The sequence below is a fragment of the Triticum dicoccoides genome, chromosome 4A, assembly GCF_002162155.2.
Source record: "Triticum dicoccoides isolate Atlit2015 ecotype Zavitan chromosome 4A, WEW_v2.0, whole genome shotgun sequence".
In the NCBI taxonomy this organism is placed as follows: domain Eukaryota; kingdom Viridiplantae; phylum Streptophyta; class Magnoliopsida; order Poales; family Poaceae; genus Triticum; species Triticum dicoccoides.
In genome coordinates this window covers 691,380,908-691,399,042 of record NC_041386.1, presented here as the reverse complement: position 1 = coordinate 691,399,042, position 18,135 = coordinate 691,380,908, and the positions used below count along the sequence as shown (strand labels likewise).

Here is an 18,135-nt window from a genome sequence, read left to right as displayed (position 1 = left end):
GAGGCGGGTCGAGGGAGAAGGCGGCGAGGCGGGGTATTGGGAGATGACGGCGAGGCAGGGTCGGGGGAGACGGCCGCGAGGTGGGGTCGGGGAAGACGGCGGCGAAGCGGAGGCGACGAGGGGGAGAAGAGAGAATGTGAATTGGGGGAGGAAGCAGAGGAGAGGGAATCAGGACGTGCGGGGGGTTAGGTGAAAATAGCTTTAATAGTAGCGTGTGGAGGAAAAACGCGCTGCTGCTAAAATCCGTAGTAGTAGCGCCGTTTCTAGAAGGGCGCTACTACTATACCTAGCATGTCGGGACCGATGTGGCAATTGTAGTAGTAGCGCGTTCTGTTCCTGCCGCGCTACTGCTAAGGGGGTAACAGTAGCGCGGTTTAACCAGACGCGCTACTGCTAAGTAGCAGCTGCGCCTCATTTTAACAAGCGCTACTGGTAAGATTCTGTGTATAAGGTTTTCCCTAGTAGTGTAGGTTACCGAACTCCCTACTATATGCATCCTCAAAGAGTCTACCTTGGGTGAAACTGCAGAACTCCTCACGCTTACGGTCCATAAGACCCTCCGGAATGTGATGTTCACGGAAAGCCTCGCTGAATTCTGCCCAAGTAGTGACCTGGACAGCTGGGCGCATGGCCTCATAATTCTCCCACCAGAGACTGGTGGGGCCTTCAAGATGATAGGCAGCAAAAGTGACCTTATCAGCCTCAGCTACGAGTGCAGAACGTAGCTTGTGGGTAATGCAGTAGCGCCTCATTTTAACAAGCGCCACTGGTAAGATTCTGTGTATAAGGTTTTCCCTAGTAGTGTACGTTCGTATAACAAGCGTAATCTAGAGTTTCGGTCTAAGAAGTGTGTATTTCTTGGGTATAGTTCCCTTCACAAAGGGTACAAGTGCTTACATGTTCCCACAAATCGTGTCTACATATCTTGTGATGTCGTGTTTGATGAAAACGTGTTCCCCTTTCATGCACTTCCGATCAACTCTACCACTCATACGCCACCTGTTCACTCAGCCATACCTTTGCCTGATCAATTTGTGGATGTTGCACATGCTCCTGTGTTGCTTCCTAATCATGCTGCAGGTATTGGACGCGGTGCTCGCCTCGAGCTCCTCGATGAACAAGCGATGAACGAAGCTCGTGATCGGGATGTCAAACCCGTGCATGAGCCATGCATGACGGGTGGCACCCGACAACCCGCTGTTGGTACGCTCGTGGAGGCTGCACCCGCAGCTGCCCCACGGGCACCGGCCTCGCCCGCCCCGACGTCGGCCTCACTCGGCCTGGTGGTCGCTTCGCCCGGGTCGGCTGCTGCCTCGCCCGGCCCAGAGGCCGGTTCGCCTACGCCGGCAGGCCCCGCCTCGGCTTCTAGTGAGCCGGCCTTGCCTGGCTCGACGCCACCTGCCTCCTAGACGCCAGGGAGTTCTGGCGCAAGCTCGCCGGGTGCCTTGACCTTGCCGTTGTCGCCTGCACCAAGCTCGGCGTTGCCAGTATAGCCTGCTGCAGTTGCTCTTCATCCTCGAACATGTAGTCAGTCTGGTATTTTTCGCCCGAAGGAACGCAAAGACGGGACTGTCGCTTGGCTTGCTGCTTGCATGGCTCATACTGCTGCCGATCCCACTGCAGATCCTCATCACTTTGAGGCTCCACTGGGCATTCCTCATCGGCGTGCTACAATGGAACAGGACTTTCAGGCTTTACTAAAGAATGACACTTGGCAACTTGTTCCTCCAGTGTATGGCGTCAACATCATTGATTCCAACTGGGTTTTTAAAGTCAAGAGACATGCTGACGGTTCTACAGAACGCGCACGGCTAGTCGCCAAGGGCTTCAAATAGAGATATGGTCTTGATTATGAAGACACATTCACTCCAGTTATCAAGCCTACTACCATTCATTTGCTGCTATCTCGTGTTGTTACTCGAGGATGGTTCCTTCGTCAACTCGATGTGCAGAACGCTTTCCTGCATGGAATTCTGGAGGAGGAGGTTTATATGCGTCAGACACCTGGTTTTGTTGATCCTGCATGTCCTCATCATCTCCGTCGCCTTGTTAAGGCAATGTATGGACTCAAACAGGCTCCTCGTGTGTGGCATGCATGCCTCGGCTCTGTTCTCCGGGCTCTTGGGTTTATTCCCTCCACTGCTGAAACATCCCTGTTTCTCCTTCAGCATCCTGAGGTTATGATGTATCTTCTGGTTTATGTTGATGATATCATCCGCATTAGTTCCTCCGATGCTGCTGCTAATCGTCATGTGACTGCATTGAGTGGTGATTTTGCTGTCAAGGATTTAGGTGCTCTGCATTTTTTCCTTGGTCTGGAGGTCTCATGGTCTTCTGTTGGGTTGACTCTTACTCAAAAGAAGTACTCTTTGGACTTGTTGTGACGTGCTGGAATGCTGAAATGCAAACATGCTATCACTCCGATGTCTGCCACTGATCGACTGTCTGCTCTTGATGGAGACCCTCTTTCACCTGATGATGCTACTGAGTATCGCAGTCTTGTTAGTGGTCTGCAGTACCTTACTATCACCAGGCCAGATGTCTCTTATGTAGTAAACCGTGTGTGTCAGTACCTTTAAGCACCCAGGACATCTCATTGGTTAGTTGTGAAACGTATTATGCGTTATATCTGTCTCACTACCTCCTATGGTTTGCTTCTTCATCCTGCGTCGTCTTGTGAGCTCTAAGCTTTTTCAGATGCGGATTGGGCTGGTAGTCCTGATGACAGGCGATCCACAGGGGGTTATGCAGTATTCGTTGGTTCTAACTTGATCGCCTGGAATGCTCGCAAGCAAGCTACAATGTCTCGTAGCAGTATTGAAGCTGAGTACAAGGCGGTTGCTGATGCGACTACTGAGATTATATGGATACAGTCTCTATCGAGAGAGTTGAGAGTCTCTCCAGCTCATCCTCCAGTTCTTTGGTGCGACAACATCGGTGCTACATATCTTTCATCTAATCCGGTGTTCCATGCTCGGACCAAACACATTGAGGTTGACTATCACTTAGTTCGGGAACGCATTGCACATAAGCTACTTTGTATCAAATTCATCTCATCAAAGAATCGACTTGCTGACATCTTCACGAAGCATCTTCCACAACCACAATTTGTAGGCTGTAGGCGCAATCTTAAATTGCTTTGTACTTCAGGCCATAGTTAAGATTGAGGGAGCGTGTTAGACTATATATATGTAGCCTCTGTATACACATTGTATTGTACCCCTTAGTACTCCTATATAATGAGATAGCCACACCCCGTTAAGAATGTCGAGCAATTTCCCAAACCCTATGTTCTACAGACTTGTCCCCGGGGCGGCTGTGGAAACAATGTGCCTGCCTTGCATACGTGCACATACGTAAGGGTGAAGTCGGAAATGAGCATGTGCACTGCTGTGCTACGCTGCTAGCTCCCTGTGGGAGTCCTGGATAAGGGGGTATCCGGACAGCCGGACTATATACATCGTCCGGACTATAGAAGCATCAAGATACAAGACTCAAGACTTCGGCTCGTGTCCGGATGGGACTCTCCTTGGCGTGGAAGACAAGCTTGGCAATCCGGATATTATGTTTCCTTCCTTGTAACCGACTCCATGTAAACCCTAGCTCTCCGGTGTCTATATAAACCAGAGAGCATGGTCCGTAGAAGGCCGATCACAATTACAATCATACCATCATAGGCTAGCTCTTAGGGATTAGCCTCTATGATCTCGTGGTAGATCTACTCTTGTATTCTACATATCTTCAATATTAATCAAGCAGGAAGTAGGGTTTTACCTCCATCGAGAGGGACCGAACCTGGGTAAACATTGTGTCCCTTGCTTCCTGTTACCATCAGCCTAAGACGCACAGATCGGGACCCCCTACCCGAGATCCGCCGGTTTTGACACCGACATTGGTGCTTTCATTGAGAGTTCCTCTGTGTTGTCGCTTCGAGGCTTGATGGCGTCTTCAATCATCAACAACACGGTCCAGGGTGAGACTTTTCTCCCCGGGCAGATCTTTGTGTACGGCGGCTTCGCACTGCGGGCCAATTCGCTTGGCCGGTTGGAGCAGATCGACAGCTTCGCCCCTGGCCACCAGATCAGGTTCAGAAACTTGAACTACACGGCGGATATCCGCGGAGAATTGATCTTCGACGGATTCGAGCCTGCGCCATGAGCGCCGGACAGCCACGACGAGCACGGCCTAGACCTGTTGTCGGACAGTGCCCGGGACATCATCCCTGAAGCAGCCTTGGATCTAAATCCAGGGCAGGTTGTGTTGCCTATGGACAGAGGGCTAGACCCCGCTCCGCAGGCCGCACACTTATCAGCGGTGGAGCCGAACACGGGTCCCACCGCTGTGGAGGCCTGTAATCCTGGACCCCCAAACTCATATCCGGCTGTTGGTCCTGGTCCGCTCACTCTGAGCCAGCCAAGCCAGGTTTGGCTCCGGTAATGGAGTTTACCGCTGCAGACATCTTTCAGCACTCACCCTTTGGCGACATGCTGAACTCATTGAAGTCTCTCTCTTTGTCAGGAGACTCTGGGCCGAACTATGTCCGGCTGGAGTGGGAAGCAGGCGACGAAGGAATTCGCTTCCCACCCACCACCCACTTTGTCGCCACGATCGATGATTTAACCAACATGCTCGACTTTGACTTTGAAGACATTGACGGTATGGACGACGATGCAGGAGACATACAGGAGCCACCGCTCACAGGGCGGTGGGCAGCCACCTCTTCATACGATATATATATGGTGGACACTCCGAAAGAAACGAATGGCGACGAGGCAACGGAGGATAACCCCTCCAAGAAGAAAGCAAAGCATGGGCATCGCCAGTGCCGCTCCAAGCCCCGCCAAGGCAATACCGGCGCCGGAGATGATAATAATCCGGACGGTGCCAATGATGAATACAACCCCGAACAGCCTGCCTTCGAGCAGGACAAACAGGAAGACGGGCATAACAGCCCAGATGAACAGGCGATGGACGGCTATCCGGAGGAGGACAACTACATGCCCCTCTCCGAAGACGATATTAGCCTCGGCAACGACGAGTTCGGCGTACCTAAAGACCCCGCAGAGCAGGAGCGCTTCAAGCGTCGGCTTATTGCCACTACGAGAAGCCTGAAGAAGAAGAAGAAGCAGCAGCTCCAAGCTGATCAAGATCTGCTCACAGACAGATGGACAGAAGTCCTGGCAGCCGAGGAATACTGACTCAAGCGCCCCACGGCTGACCGACCGCCTCGAGGTCGGGATAAAACGACATATTAGCCGAAATACCAGCCCGTACCCCTGCGCCGGTTTGCTACGGCCCGGGGCAATATTCAGGACCTGCGCGATAAACTGGATAACGCCGCAGGACAACCAAGATCGATCTACGGATCACGGGGGTGCGCCGAAGCACATGACGATGACCGTCATACCAGATACACTAACAGCAAATCCGGCCAGGCCGAATATAATCAGTCAGACGCAGCCGGACTGCGCCGTGACATAGCCCGACATAGAGGCGCCGCACACCCCCTATGCTTCACTGATGAAGTGATGGATCACGAATTCCCAAAAGGGTTTAAACCCGTAAACATCGCATCATACGATGGCACCATAGACCCTGCGGTATGGATCGAGGATTTCCTTCTCCACATTCACATGGCCCGCGGAGATGATCTACACGCCATCAAGTATCTTGCCCTTAAGCTCAAAAGACCTGCCCGGCACTGGCTAAATAGCCCGCCCGCAAATTCCATTGGCAGTTGGGAAAACTTGGAAGACGCATTCCTTGACAACTTCCATGGCACATATGTGCGACCTCCGGATGCCGATGACTTGGGCCACATAACTCAACAGCCCGGAGAATTAGCCAGGAAATTCTGGACTCGGTTCCTAACTAAGAAGAACCACATAGTTGACTGTCCGGACGCTGAAGCCCTGACGGCTCTCAAGCATAATATCCGTGATGAGTGGCTCGCCAAACACCTCGGCCAGGAGAAACCCAAGTCCATGGCAGCTCTTACGACACTAATGACCTGCTTTTGCACGGGTGATGACAGCTGGTTGGCTCGCAGTAGCACTATGCCACATTCTGGAACTTCAGATGTCCGGGACAATAATGGCAAGCCACGGCGCAACAGACACAAGCGACGGAACAACGGCGACAACACCAAGGATACGGCGGTCAATGCCGGATTCAGCGGATCGAAATCCGGTCAGCGGAAGAAGCCATTCAAGCGCAACAATCAAGGACCGTCCAGTATGGACCATATACTGGAGCGCTCGTGCCAAATTCATGGCACCCCGGACAAGCCAGCCAACCACACCAACAGAGACTGGTGGGTCTTTAAACAGGCCGGCAAAATAAACACCGAAAACAAGGACAAGGGGCTGCACAGCGACGATGACAATGAGCCCCGGCGTCCGAACATGGGGGGCTAGAAGAAATCCCCCCCCCCCAGGTGAAAACGGTCAACATGATCTATGCCACACACATCCCCAAGCGGGAACGGAAGCGAGCACTGAGGGACGTATATGCGATGGAGCCAGTCGTCCCCAAATTCAACCCATGGTCAGCTTGTCCGATCACCTTTGATCGTAGGGATCATCCTACTAGCATCTGTCACGGTGGCTCAGCCGCATTGGTTTTAGACCCAATTATAGACGGATTTCACCTCACAAGATTCCTTATGGACGGAGGCAGCAGCCTGAACCTGCTTTACCAGGACACAATGCGGAAGATGGGCATCGATCCTTCAAGGATCAAGCCCACCAAAACCACCTTTAAAGGTGTCATTCCTGGAGTAGAGGCCCGTTGCATGGGCTCTATAACATTGGAAGTGGTCTTCGGATCTCCGGATAATTTCCGAAGCGAAGAGCTAATCTTCGGTATCGTCCCTTTCCGCAGTGGTTACCATGCCCTGCTCGGACGAATCGCATTTGCTAGATTCAATGCGGTACCACACTATGCATACCTCAAGCTCAAGATGCCAGGCCCGCACGGGGTCATAACAGTCAACGGGAATATGGACCGCTCTCTCCGTACAGAAGAACATACTGCGGCCCTTGCGGCAGAAGTACAATGTGGCCTCCTCCGGCAAACCACCAATCCGGCGACGACATTTTCAAGCTCCGTCAAGCGAGGGCGGAACACCCCGCAGCAAGATCAGCAGGCACGACAAGAGCAGGACTAGCAGTCCGGCCTATGCTCAAATCCCATCAAAGTAGCATTCGTGCCACACGTACATAATTATGCACTCAAAATACCATGGGCACAGGCGGAGGCGTATCAGGGGCTCAGTCAACAGTACAGTATCACTTCATAACCTTTCCATTCACCTTTAAGGACATTGCTTTAGTGCAGCCGCTCCAGAATAGCCAGATTGTCGGACTTACATAGGAGAGGAAACCCAGGAGGCAACAGGCTTTGGGCACAGCAGGAAACACCCAGGTGCAATCTATTTACGATCATTATTCTTACTTTATCTATCCATACGTAGCTTGCCCCTAGATAGGATATGTCAAATCATCCTATTTTGTCTCCGCTTAATGCATACATTGTAAACATACGCTTAAACGTACTATTTATCAATGGGAGACCACATATAGCGTCAGCTTACTTATTTTATTTGAGCATTTTTATAAATGTCTATTTCATTTTGCATCTGTATACTTTGGTACGTGTAGTTTGCCAGGGGCTTCTTATGGTACCCCATAATACGGCAAGTCAAGTCCGAACACTTTCAACAGTGCGGCACCCCGAACTTATAGCATTATATGCATCAGCTCCGAATCATGTCTTGGGTTACGGTTGGGATAGCCCGGCTCCCTTGCTTTGGTGCCTTACTTTCCGTTAATTTGGCTAAGGTACCGCAGGGAGAACTATTGCGATTGTGCCCTGGTTCTGCTGGACGAGCACCTCGGTAGAGAAAGCACAAAACTGTCCGACATGATGTGGTGAGAGACTGGTCGCTGTTCGAAGAGGTCTTAAAATCCTTAAAGATTTTTCTGCTTTAGGCGTTAGTTCGGCTTTGTCCGATATAGGCGTGTATAGCGCCCCAATTCGGCCTTCCGGATTCTAGGGGCTTCGCCGAAATTTAAAATCATAGACTTCTATGGCTAAGTGAAGGTTATAAAGACGTATAGTCCGATTGCCTGGTTCGCTGCGCCGGACACCTCCTTAAGGGACCAAACATTAGGATAAAGAGTGTCCGGGTTTTCCACAAACACCCCAGTACTAGTTACACGGGGGCGGAAGCCGATGACTGGCCTACTTTCAAAATTTGATAAACAGTCGCACAGAAGGTAATATTTTAAATTACAAAAGTGCTATACAGAGAAAGTAACTTCGTCTTTAAATTACAAACATGACATAAGTGAATTCATTCAAAAATTATGTCTTTGGTACATTCATCGGCCACGAGGCAAGCACCCTTCATAACGCCATCATAATACTTCTCGGGGACGCGATGCGGCTTGCCCTCCGGCGGCCCGTCCTTCACCAGCTTCTCCGCATCCAGCTTGCCCCAATGCACCTTGGCGCGGCAAGGGCCTGGCAGGCACCCTCAATGCAAACAGATCGCTTGATGACTTCCAGTCACGGACAGGAATCCACCATCCGCTTGATCAGGCCGAAGTAGCTGGTGGGCAGAAGCTCGCCAGGCCACATCCGGACTATGAGATCTTTCATAGCCACTTCGGCCGCCTTGTGGAGTTCGACCAACTGCTTCAGTTAGTCACTCAGAGGCGTTGCATGTTCGGCCCCAGCATACTGGGACCAGAAAAACTTCTCCGTTGAGCTCCCCTCCTAGGCACGGTAGAACTCCGTGGCATCTGATACGCTGTGTGGCAGGTCTGCGAATGCCCCTGGAGAGCTCCGGACTCGAGTAAGTAAAAGAAACGCCTCCTCCACATGTTTGCTTTGCATAAAAAATTTCTTACCCGCCGCTATTTTCTTGGCCTCCTGGATCTCCTGCTGAGCCCTCTCGACTTCGGCCTTGGCGGCTTTTGTATTTATAAGGGCCTTCGCAAGCTCGGCCTCCTTTGCTTTAAGCTCCCGCTCCGCAGACTCGAGCTTCTTGCCGACCTCCTGGAGCTCTTCTTGTACCTCGCCCACTCGGGCCTCTTGCTTTTTGCGCTCCTTGAGTTCCAAGGCCGCTTTGTGTTCGGCCTCGGACAACGCCTTCTTGAGAGACGCCACTTTGGTGGCAGCCTCTGTTACCACATCACGACATCTCGTCGTTACCATAATCAAATTTTATTTACTATTTATTATATGAGAGAGGGAAATCATTTATCTTTGTTCTCTTCGAGCTGCCTCCTGGCGAGGCCGAGCTCTCCCTGTGCCCACTCTAAATCCTGCGTCAGGCCGGCGATTTCGACCGTGCGAGCAGCAGCGGCCAGTAGCACAACATGTTTATTTACATTCACACTTATTGTTAGATTCCTGCGGATTATAATTGACCCTCCGTCTGGTTTTTCTTTCTGAACACCAAACAGAGTATCAGGGGATACTACCTATCGGGTGGTGATTTTACACATTTTTACTGCTTACCTCAAAGCCTGTTAGGAGGCTGGTGCAGGCTTCGGTTAGTCCGCTCTTGGCGGACGAAACCTTCTGAATCACCGCACTCATGAGAGTATGGTGCTCTTCATCTAGGGAAGCACCTCGAAGCGCTTCCAGCAGACAATCCAGCGCCTGGGGCGCAACGGAAGTCCTCGATATAGACGGCCCTCCCTCCATAACGAGGGGCTGCCCGCCTAAGTCCGGAACCACTAAAGGCTCCGGAACAGTGTTCGGCTGAGAGCCCAGCTTGCCGTGGCTCTCATCAACACGATCAGCGGGGACCTTGAACCCCGCGAGTCTGACGCCTGGGACGCTGCCTTGAGGCACCTCCAGGGCCACCTCCACCATCGTCGGGAGCCTTTGGGACAACACCTCCGTGTCGTCCGCAAGGCGAGGAGACGTGGCTGTCGGGAGTGAGTTCATTGCTGACTCACTCAAGGACCCGTCCAAAGACGACACTCCCGGATGGGCCCTGGCCGGACTATATACAAGTTTGGCATTATAAACAAAATTATGAAGCGAAAATTACGATTGAGTGCGGATACTTACGACCGCACAAGGGGCTGCTTCCTGGGCATCCACCCTTCCTCGCTATCGACGGTGGTGGCGGAGTAGTCCGGAAGGGATGCCTTTTCCTTCTCGGATGTCCCAATCTCCCCCACCAGGGCAGCCTTCCTCTTCTTCCCTCCCCCGACACGGGGAGGTGGTGTTTCTCCTTGTTCCTCCCCGCCTCCGCGGGAGGAATCTGCCTCATCGTCATCAGACGACAAGGGTATGATGGCCTTACGTTGGAGGCCTCTCCTGGCCCCCTGGTTCGCCGTCTCAGGCCCTCCATCCTTTTCGGACGGGGCGGCCTCTTCTTCTTCTTCTTCTTCCCCTTCGAGGGAGGAGTGTGCCTCGTCATCTTCGGACGAGGCTTGCGCAACCTTACTTCGGAGACCCTTTCGGGTCCCCGGGGCCTTCTTATCGGCCTTCTTCTCCGGCCCCTTGTAGGGCAACGGGACCAGCATCTTCGTCAGAAGGCTGGGTTTTCCGGCAATGGAGCCAGACTATCGATCCGCTCTGCTGTCTCCACATACTCCTGAAAAAAATATACACAATCACTTAGGAATTCCCCATGAGTACATTGGGAAGAACCGGACATGGTGGCGACCTTAGAACTCACCTGGGTAGGTTGTCATGCGGCGTGGAGCCCGCGGTCCTCGGTTATGAGAGGAGGTACTTCGGTGGCCTTGAACAACTCCTTCCACGCGTTCTTGTGCTTCATGCCATAGAGCCTCTGGAGCATCCGGTGTTCGGCCAGAACGAATTCCCACAAATTGAATGCCCGCCTTTGGCACGACAGAATCAGGCGAATGAGCATGACTTGGATCACGTTGACGAGCTTGATGTTCTTGTCCTTCATGCCCTTGACGCAGGTGATAAGTCCGGTCAGCTCTGCAGATTCGCCCCATAGCAGGCCCTTCTGTTCCCAGGAGGTGAGCCGCATAGGGGTTCCAGGTCGGAACTCGGGGGTCGGCGCCCAGTTGGCATCGCGTGGTTTGGTGATGTAGAACCACCCCGATTGCCACCCCTTCACGGTTTCCGCAAAGGATCCTTCAGGCCAGGTGACATTAGGCATTTTTCCCACCATGGCTCCTCCGCACTCCGCTTGCTGGCCGCTCACAATCTTCGGCTTCACGCAGAAGGTTTGGAGCCACAAGCCGAAATGAGGCTTGATGCGGAGGAAAGCCTCGCACACGACGATGAACGCCGAGATGTTGAGGACAAAGTTCGGAGCTAGATCATGAAAGTCTAGCCTGTAGTAGAACATAAGCCCGCATACGAAGGGGTGGAGTGGAAACCCCAGTCCACGGACGAAGTGGGCAAGGAACACGACCCTCTTGTGGGGTCCTGGAGTTGGAATGACCTGCCCACCGTCTGGTAGCCGGTGCGCTATGTCTGCGGCCAAGTATCCGGCCGCCCGAAGACTTGCAATGTTCTTCTCCTTCACGGTGGAAGCCACCCATTTGCCTCCTGCCCCGAACATGTTTAGCTTTGCGGAGGAGACTTGGACTAGGGTGTTGGAGCTCGGGGAGGCAAGAGTGGGCAGAGGAGGAAGAAGGCATGGGTAGGAATGAGGAACTCTTATCCCTTTATAGAGGTGACGAAAGCGGTGCGACTCCCACTAGCCTGTTGAGAATCGCTTACTTCCCAAGCGCCACGATTGATGGCACGGGGGGATTACCCATACCTGTATTGATGAGAATCCCGCGATAAGGGGACATGATGTCTGCTTTGACAGGACGTGTCAAGGAAACCGCCTCGCAATACGCGCTATGGCTGGTTGTGAAAAAACGGTTCGAGTAATGACCTGGCCCTAATGGCATGTCACGTCGTCTAAACATTGTCAGCTAGAGTATCATTCTCTCTACGGTGGTATGTGAAGATCATTTTGCAGATCCGGACACGGTCTACGTGTTCGATGGTAACCTTGGAGTATTCGGAAGGAGAAACCCGCCTTGCAATGCGGAAGGCAAGACTGCGCGACGGACTCATCGTCATTGAAGCCTGATTCAGGGGCTACTGAGGGAGTCCTGGATAAGGGGGTATCCGGACAGCCGGACTATATACATCGTCCGGACTATAGAAGCGTCAAGATACAAGACTCAAGACTTCGGCTCGTGTCCGGATGGGACTCTCCTTGGCGTGGAAGACAAGCTTGGCAATCCAGATATTATGTTTCTTTCCTTGTAACCGACTCCATGTAAACCCTAGCTCTCCGGTGTCTATATAAACCGGAGAGCATGGTCCTTAGAAGGCCGATCACAATTACAATCATACCATCATAGGCTAGCTCTTAGGGTTTAGCCTCTACAATCTCGTGGTAGATCTACTCTTGTATTCCACATATCTTCAATATTAATCAAGCAGGAAGTAGGGTTTTACCTCCATCGAGAGGGCCCGAACCTGGGTAAACATTGTGTCCCTTGCTTCCTATTACCATCAGCCTAAGACGCACAGATCGGGACCCCCTATCCGAGATCCGCCGGTTTTGACACCGACACTCCCCGTGCGAGTTCCGTGTGTATGTGCAATGGGTTAATCACCGTGCACACAGCTAGCCTAGCTATTTGGAACACGTGATATAAAAGGCGCAGAAATATAAAAGTGTAGGGGTACTATATCCACCTGCACATCTGTTCAAAGCGTCATGTCATGGACAAGTTGTACTAGCAATTTTGTTAGGGGCACCTCATCAGTTGGTCAAATGTAGTTCCAAGCGGAATATATGGTACAAAACATGCTTCACATCATCGCAAAAATTCAAATATATGTTTTTTTCCTTTTCCTCTCTCTCTCTCTCTCCCTCTCCGGTGCTGAATAGGGAGCCAATGAGGTGCCGGCCGATGCGGTGGCGAGTGATGGAGGAGGCAACGTCGATCGCGGAGGGTGGTGCCGAGGTAGGTGAAGCAGGGACGCAGGGTGGTGCCGAGGTAGGTGTCAGCCAGTGGATGGCAGGGGCACGCGGAGGCGTGAGGTTTAGGCGGTTGGCTCCCACCACCGTCAATTGGATTATATGGGAATATGCATCTTTCACTCTATATAGGAAAAAATGGATGTTTTTTAATAATTACGAAAGAAAAATTGAGTATATGAAAGCTGCTGCAACGTTTTTTTTGTGCTAATTTCCCGTGTATATGTTATTTTTTTCTTGAAAGCTATCGGAGATGCTATATGAGGAAACAACCCATGGCATGGAGCACCACTTTCTCATACATTCGTAAGATACAACGACCACTCGTTTCATGAATCATCAAAAGGATTACCGTGCAATTATGTCGATACTATAAGGATATGCAAACAGATCGTCAATTTACCATTTCATAGGTGTACGCTCGACTGAATGAAGTCTATGATCAACAAAAGTCTCGCCCATCTTCTCTATCCGGATAGAAATCTCATTTCACTACTGGAATCAACGGCTTTGTCAAGTGCCCGAGAAACTCGGCGAAGCCGGGAAAAACTCGGCAACGACTTAGCTGAGAACTGTTGTCAGCAAAAGGCATACAGAGTATACCCCTCAAGCAAACAAAACTTTATCGTGAGCCTTCTATCGGGGACTCGACAAAGAAATTGCCAAGAACCAAAGGGGGCCTCTCGGCAAATAAAGTGACTTGACAACTCGAATAGAGATGGCGGTTTCCACGTGGCACATCTTTGCCGAGACTTACGTACACAGGTCTCGACAAACACAAACGAATAGGAGGCTGCCACATCAATGTTTGTTTGACAGCGGGGCCCCATGTCGAGTTCCTTATTTGGCCGAGACCTCCTTGCTCTTGGCCCCAACCTTGCCCCGTCTTTCCGCCTTTCCCGAAGCTCTCACGTCCGGTGGCATCCGGTGCCTGCTTTGGTGGCGGCAGTAGCTCCCTTTCCCGCGGTAGCGGTTCCAACCGACGACTTGCCTTCATCTTCTTCGAATCTTGAACTGATGGATTGGGATTGCTCAGACTCTGGCCATGCAAAATCCTTGCTCGACCTTTCGATGCTGGCAGCGGCGACATCCACGGGTGCCGCCCCCTTCTTGGAGGCGTTGCCATAGCCGACATCTGTGCCCCTTTTCGAGCAACAGGGGAAACCCTAGGTCTGGCTATCCGGATCGGGCGGCCACGACATCTTGGCGTCGTTCACCTTCATGAAGACGTTGTCTTGTTTTCTCGCGGTGTCCTTGGTAGTGGTTTTGGAGATTGGTCGTCATGTTATTGGTTTGGTTTGCTTCCCAAGACGGCGAGTTTTCACTGTGTTGTTTTCTCTTTCTAGGCCGAGCATCCCACGTCTCTCTGCTCCGAACACCATGTTCACACCTACCGTGTTCGTGTCGTGTGTTGTATCACCACTTGTATTCACTCTTAACGTCTTCTATCAATGAAGTGATACACAACCTTTGCGTATTCATGAAAAAAAAGAAACAACTAACAAAGAAAAATGCACATGAGAGCATGCATATCTTCAAATTGACAGTAAATAAACTACAATTCCATCTGCAACTTTGGTCAGTTAATTAGGTACTGCTAGCACAGCTATAGTATAGTTTGAAATATCAAAGTCGACAGTCATTGTTCTCCTGTGACAACTTATGCTATCAATAATTATCAAAGGCAATTATTTCTATCAATTTCTAGTCTCCATCCTGGCTTTTGGCTCCTGTAGGGGGAAAAGCAGGAAACATATATGCACAGCAGGGCCCGGGCCGAACCCTACAACTGAGCTGCAGAATCAACATCCATGCATATGCACACCTTTCTTTATCGGTTTACCAGAGAAGTCAAGAAAGCTGTTCCACTTAATTGCTCTGGGCTTTCTCCCCTCCAATAGCTAACCTCGATGGATCTTCGGTTGGCAAAGTTCGCGATCTAGTACTGCTCCTATCCTCCAACGAAAACTGAACGATGCAACTTTTACTACCTTGTACATGAACAACGTCACGCATGAACATGAAAGAAAAGAGAGAAACGGTTGGCACGCGCACATCTTTTACTTTCTGCTGCTTAATTTCCTCTGAATTTATGACAACATGAACGCAAAGAGAGAAACGGCCACCACGCAAACATCCTGTTGTTGTCTTGCTGATCGACGGTTCTGTTGCCGTGGTGGTTATGCTGGCCATGCTGTGGTGCCTGACGATTTTACCCGGCGGTGGCGGTGACGCGGAGGGGGTCAGTTCGGTTTGGGGTGTGGTTTTCGGGGAGATTTTTAAGGTCACGTGTCCTTTCTCAAGGTTGGTGGCACTTCTCCTCTGGAGAACGAACGTAACTAATCCCATTACAAGGCTAGCTAGCTTGGCAGCAGCTATATTAACCCGTTGCCATTGTTTCATTGCACCCCATCACCGGCAACAACTTCATTCCCCTCGACTCAACACCATCGTCTCCCCTTCCCTCCTACTCCCTCCCATCAGTTGTTGCTAGTTTTAGGCTATAGCTAGGTAGATCATTTCACTCCAGCTACAGTAGTGCCTTCTTTATCTATCCTCTAGTGATCGCTGCGTGTGTGTGTGAGAGAGAGAGAGATTCACCCATCGACCATGAGCATCTCCGTGAACGGGCAGTCGGTGGTGCCGCCAGGGTTCCGGTTCCACCCGACGGAGGAGGAGCTGCTCACCTACTACCTCGCCAGGAAGGTGGCCTCGCAGCGCATCGACCTCGACGTCATCCCCAACGTCGACCTCAACAAGCTCGAGCCATGGGACATCCAAGGTGAGTGCATGAGTTCCTAGCTTCGATGCTCGATCCTACACTCCCGTTGCACAATGCTAGCTTGCAAGTACGTACTCATGGGTTCATTGGTGAACTAATTGGCCATGGAAAAACGCGTGCAGAGCTGTGCCGGGTCGGAACTGGCCCGCAGAACGACTGGTACCTGTTCAGCCACAAGGACAAGAAGTACCCCACTGGGACGCGCACCAACCGCGCCACCGCCGCCGGGTTCTGGAAGGCCACCGGCCGGGACAAGGCCATCTACTCCGTTGCCGGCTCCGGCCGCATCGGCATGCGCAAGACGCTCGTCTTCTACAAAGCCCGCGCCCCGCACGGCCACAAGTCCGACTGGATCATGCACGAGTACCGCCTCCACCACGCCGTCCCCGTCAACCCCACGGCCGGCGACGCCACCTACTACTCCAGCAGTGACTCTTCCCCGGTACGTGCTCTACTAGTACAGTCTCTCTCCGCCAGTCTCCAGACTGTACAATACTGTAGTACGTCGCAATTGCATGACATTGTGGTGCATGCCTGCACATATGCGACTGTAGACGACAAAGTCTAGTGAAGATTATGTCCGGGTGGTGGTTGGGAATGGGGACACACATGACATTGTGCAATGGAATTAGTTGTAAATTTGCGAGTGGGGACATACTTGGTTTAGCATACTTGCAAACAAACATAATCTCAATACACGACATGTGTATGGTTTAGCATACCGATGCGCAGAAGCTATGAAAAATATACTACTATTAAAGTTAAGTCCTATTTAGTGTTTCTCTTAAATCATAATTTTTTTGAAAAAGTAAGCATACGATCGGACATAGTATATGATATATCACGTATACTTGACATACGATCATACACATGTTCAGACAAAAAAAAGATCGCTGATCGAGCATCATAATAATTTGTTAACGTTATTTTCTTTAGCGTTTAAAGTGCATAGGTTTAGCGGACAGGGCTCTGCAGAAGCTACTTCACAGTTGACACAACTACACCACACTGTCTCAAGAAAAAAAAAACTTGTATGACAAACTACTGCTGCTACTGGTATGTCCAAATAATCGAATATTGGACCTTTGTATATGGAGACACCGGCATATGACAAACTACTGACAAACCTCCATTACGGAGCATGCATAATTAGTACTTCCTCCGTTCCTAAATGTAAGTCTTTGTAGAGATTTCACTATGAACTACATACGGATGTATATGGATGCATTTTAAGTTTAGATTCATTCATTTTGCTTCGTATGTAGTCTATCTAGTGAAATCTCTACAAAGACTTATATTTAGAAACGGAGCGAGTAGATCCATCGACATGCCTTTTGAGGTAGTACTAGAAGTAGTTCCTTCGAAAATTCAACCCATGCATAATTAGCATGGTCTAGTCACGACAAACAATTGCATGTAATTAAGCACGTAACGCGCGCTTGGTTAGTCAATTGACACTGTCTATGGTTAAACTCGGTTCTACCGTGTATTGAGAATTTGTGGGGTCTCGACTGTAACAGTAAAACTTTGCAATAAAAACACCTGTTAACCCGCAATTTTTTTACATTGTCTATACGTATCATATGAACAGATACGTGGCATGGCCGGCGACCAGTCATCGACGCAGGAGGACGGGTGGGTCATCTGCCGGGTGTTCAAGAAGAAGAACATCGCCGTGCAGCACCAAGATGGCCAGAACCACGACGGTGGCGGCGCATCGTCCAACAAGCTAGTCGGCGCCGGTGCCATGGAGGGCAGCCAGACCAAGTGCTCGTCGACGTTGACCGCCGCAACCGACCACGCCAAGGCGCAGATGAAGCACTGCTCCGCCAGCGACGACGGGCTCGACCACATCCTCAGCTACAAGGGCCGCTCATCCACGGCATCATGCAGGCAGGAGACCAAGCCCACCAACCAGTCATCGTCAACGCTGGACCACCTGATCAACAACGCCTGCCACAACGGCACCAGCACCCTGTACGACAAGTTCATGAAGCTCCCACCACTCGAGCACGTCGTCCCCGGCGGGCTCCTGCCGCCGCCGCCGACCGAGTACAACAGGGACTGGGACGCTCTCGACAGGCTCACCGCCTACGAGCTCAACGGCCTCTCTAACCCCGCGTTGGCCGAGGCGGCGAACGGCGGTGGCACCCTACACACTCCCTCCGTCACCGGGCCCGGCGATGGCGAGTTGGCGACCTGTGGAGCCTGGTGCGGCCAGTGTCATCACTACACGCAGACTTGACGATGACGTGGTTTAAGGCTGTCGGATGCTGACACTGTCCTAGCCCAAACTTGCATTTTTTATTTATAAGGAATTTTTCATATATCAAGCTAATACAATCGCACCGATTGA

At 51.3% G+C, this 18,135-nt stretch overlaps 1 protein-coding gene across 1 annotated transcript; it reads left to right on the top strand.

Annotated features, from left to right (window-relative positions):
- Positions 1 to 15,428: 15,428 nt before the first annotated feature.
- LOC119289747 (NAC domain-containing protein 66-like) lies at positions 15,429 to 18,135 on the top strand. Its single transcript, XM_037568982.1, has 3 exons — positions 15,429 to 15,779; positions 15,902 to 16,221; positions 17,371 to 18,135. The coding sequence occupies exons 1-3, from the start codon at positions 15,608 to 15,610 to the stop codon at positions 18,022 to 18,024; spliced, it is 1,146 nt and encodes a 381-aa protein (XP_037424879.1). The 5' UTR covers positions 15,429 to 15,607; the 3' UTR covers positions 18,025 to 18,135.

What these genes read in the sequence shown, in the direction of transcription:
- LOC119289747 (XM_037568982.1), top strand. Translation starts at nt 15,608, where the DNA reads ATGAGCATCTCCGTGAACGGGCAGTCGGTGGTGCCGCCAGGGTTCCGG. An exon ending in CGAGCCATGGGACATCCAAG is followed by an intron (nt 15,780 to 15,901) that starts GTGAGTGCATGA and finishes AAACGCGTGCAG; the next exon opens with AGCTGTGCCGGGTCGGAACT. An exon ending in CCAGCAGTGACTCTTCCCCG is followed by an intron (nt 16,222 to 17,370) that starts GTACGTGCTCTA and finishes TCATATGAACAG; the next exon opens with ATACGTGGCATGGCCGGCGA.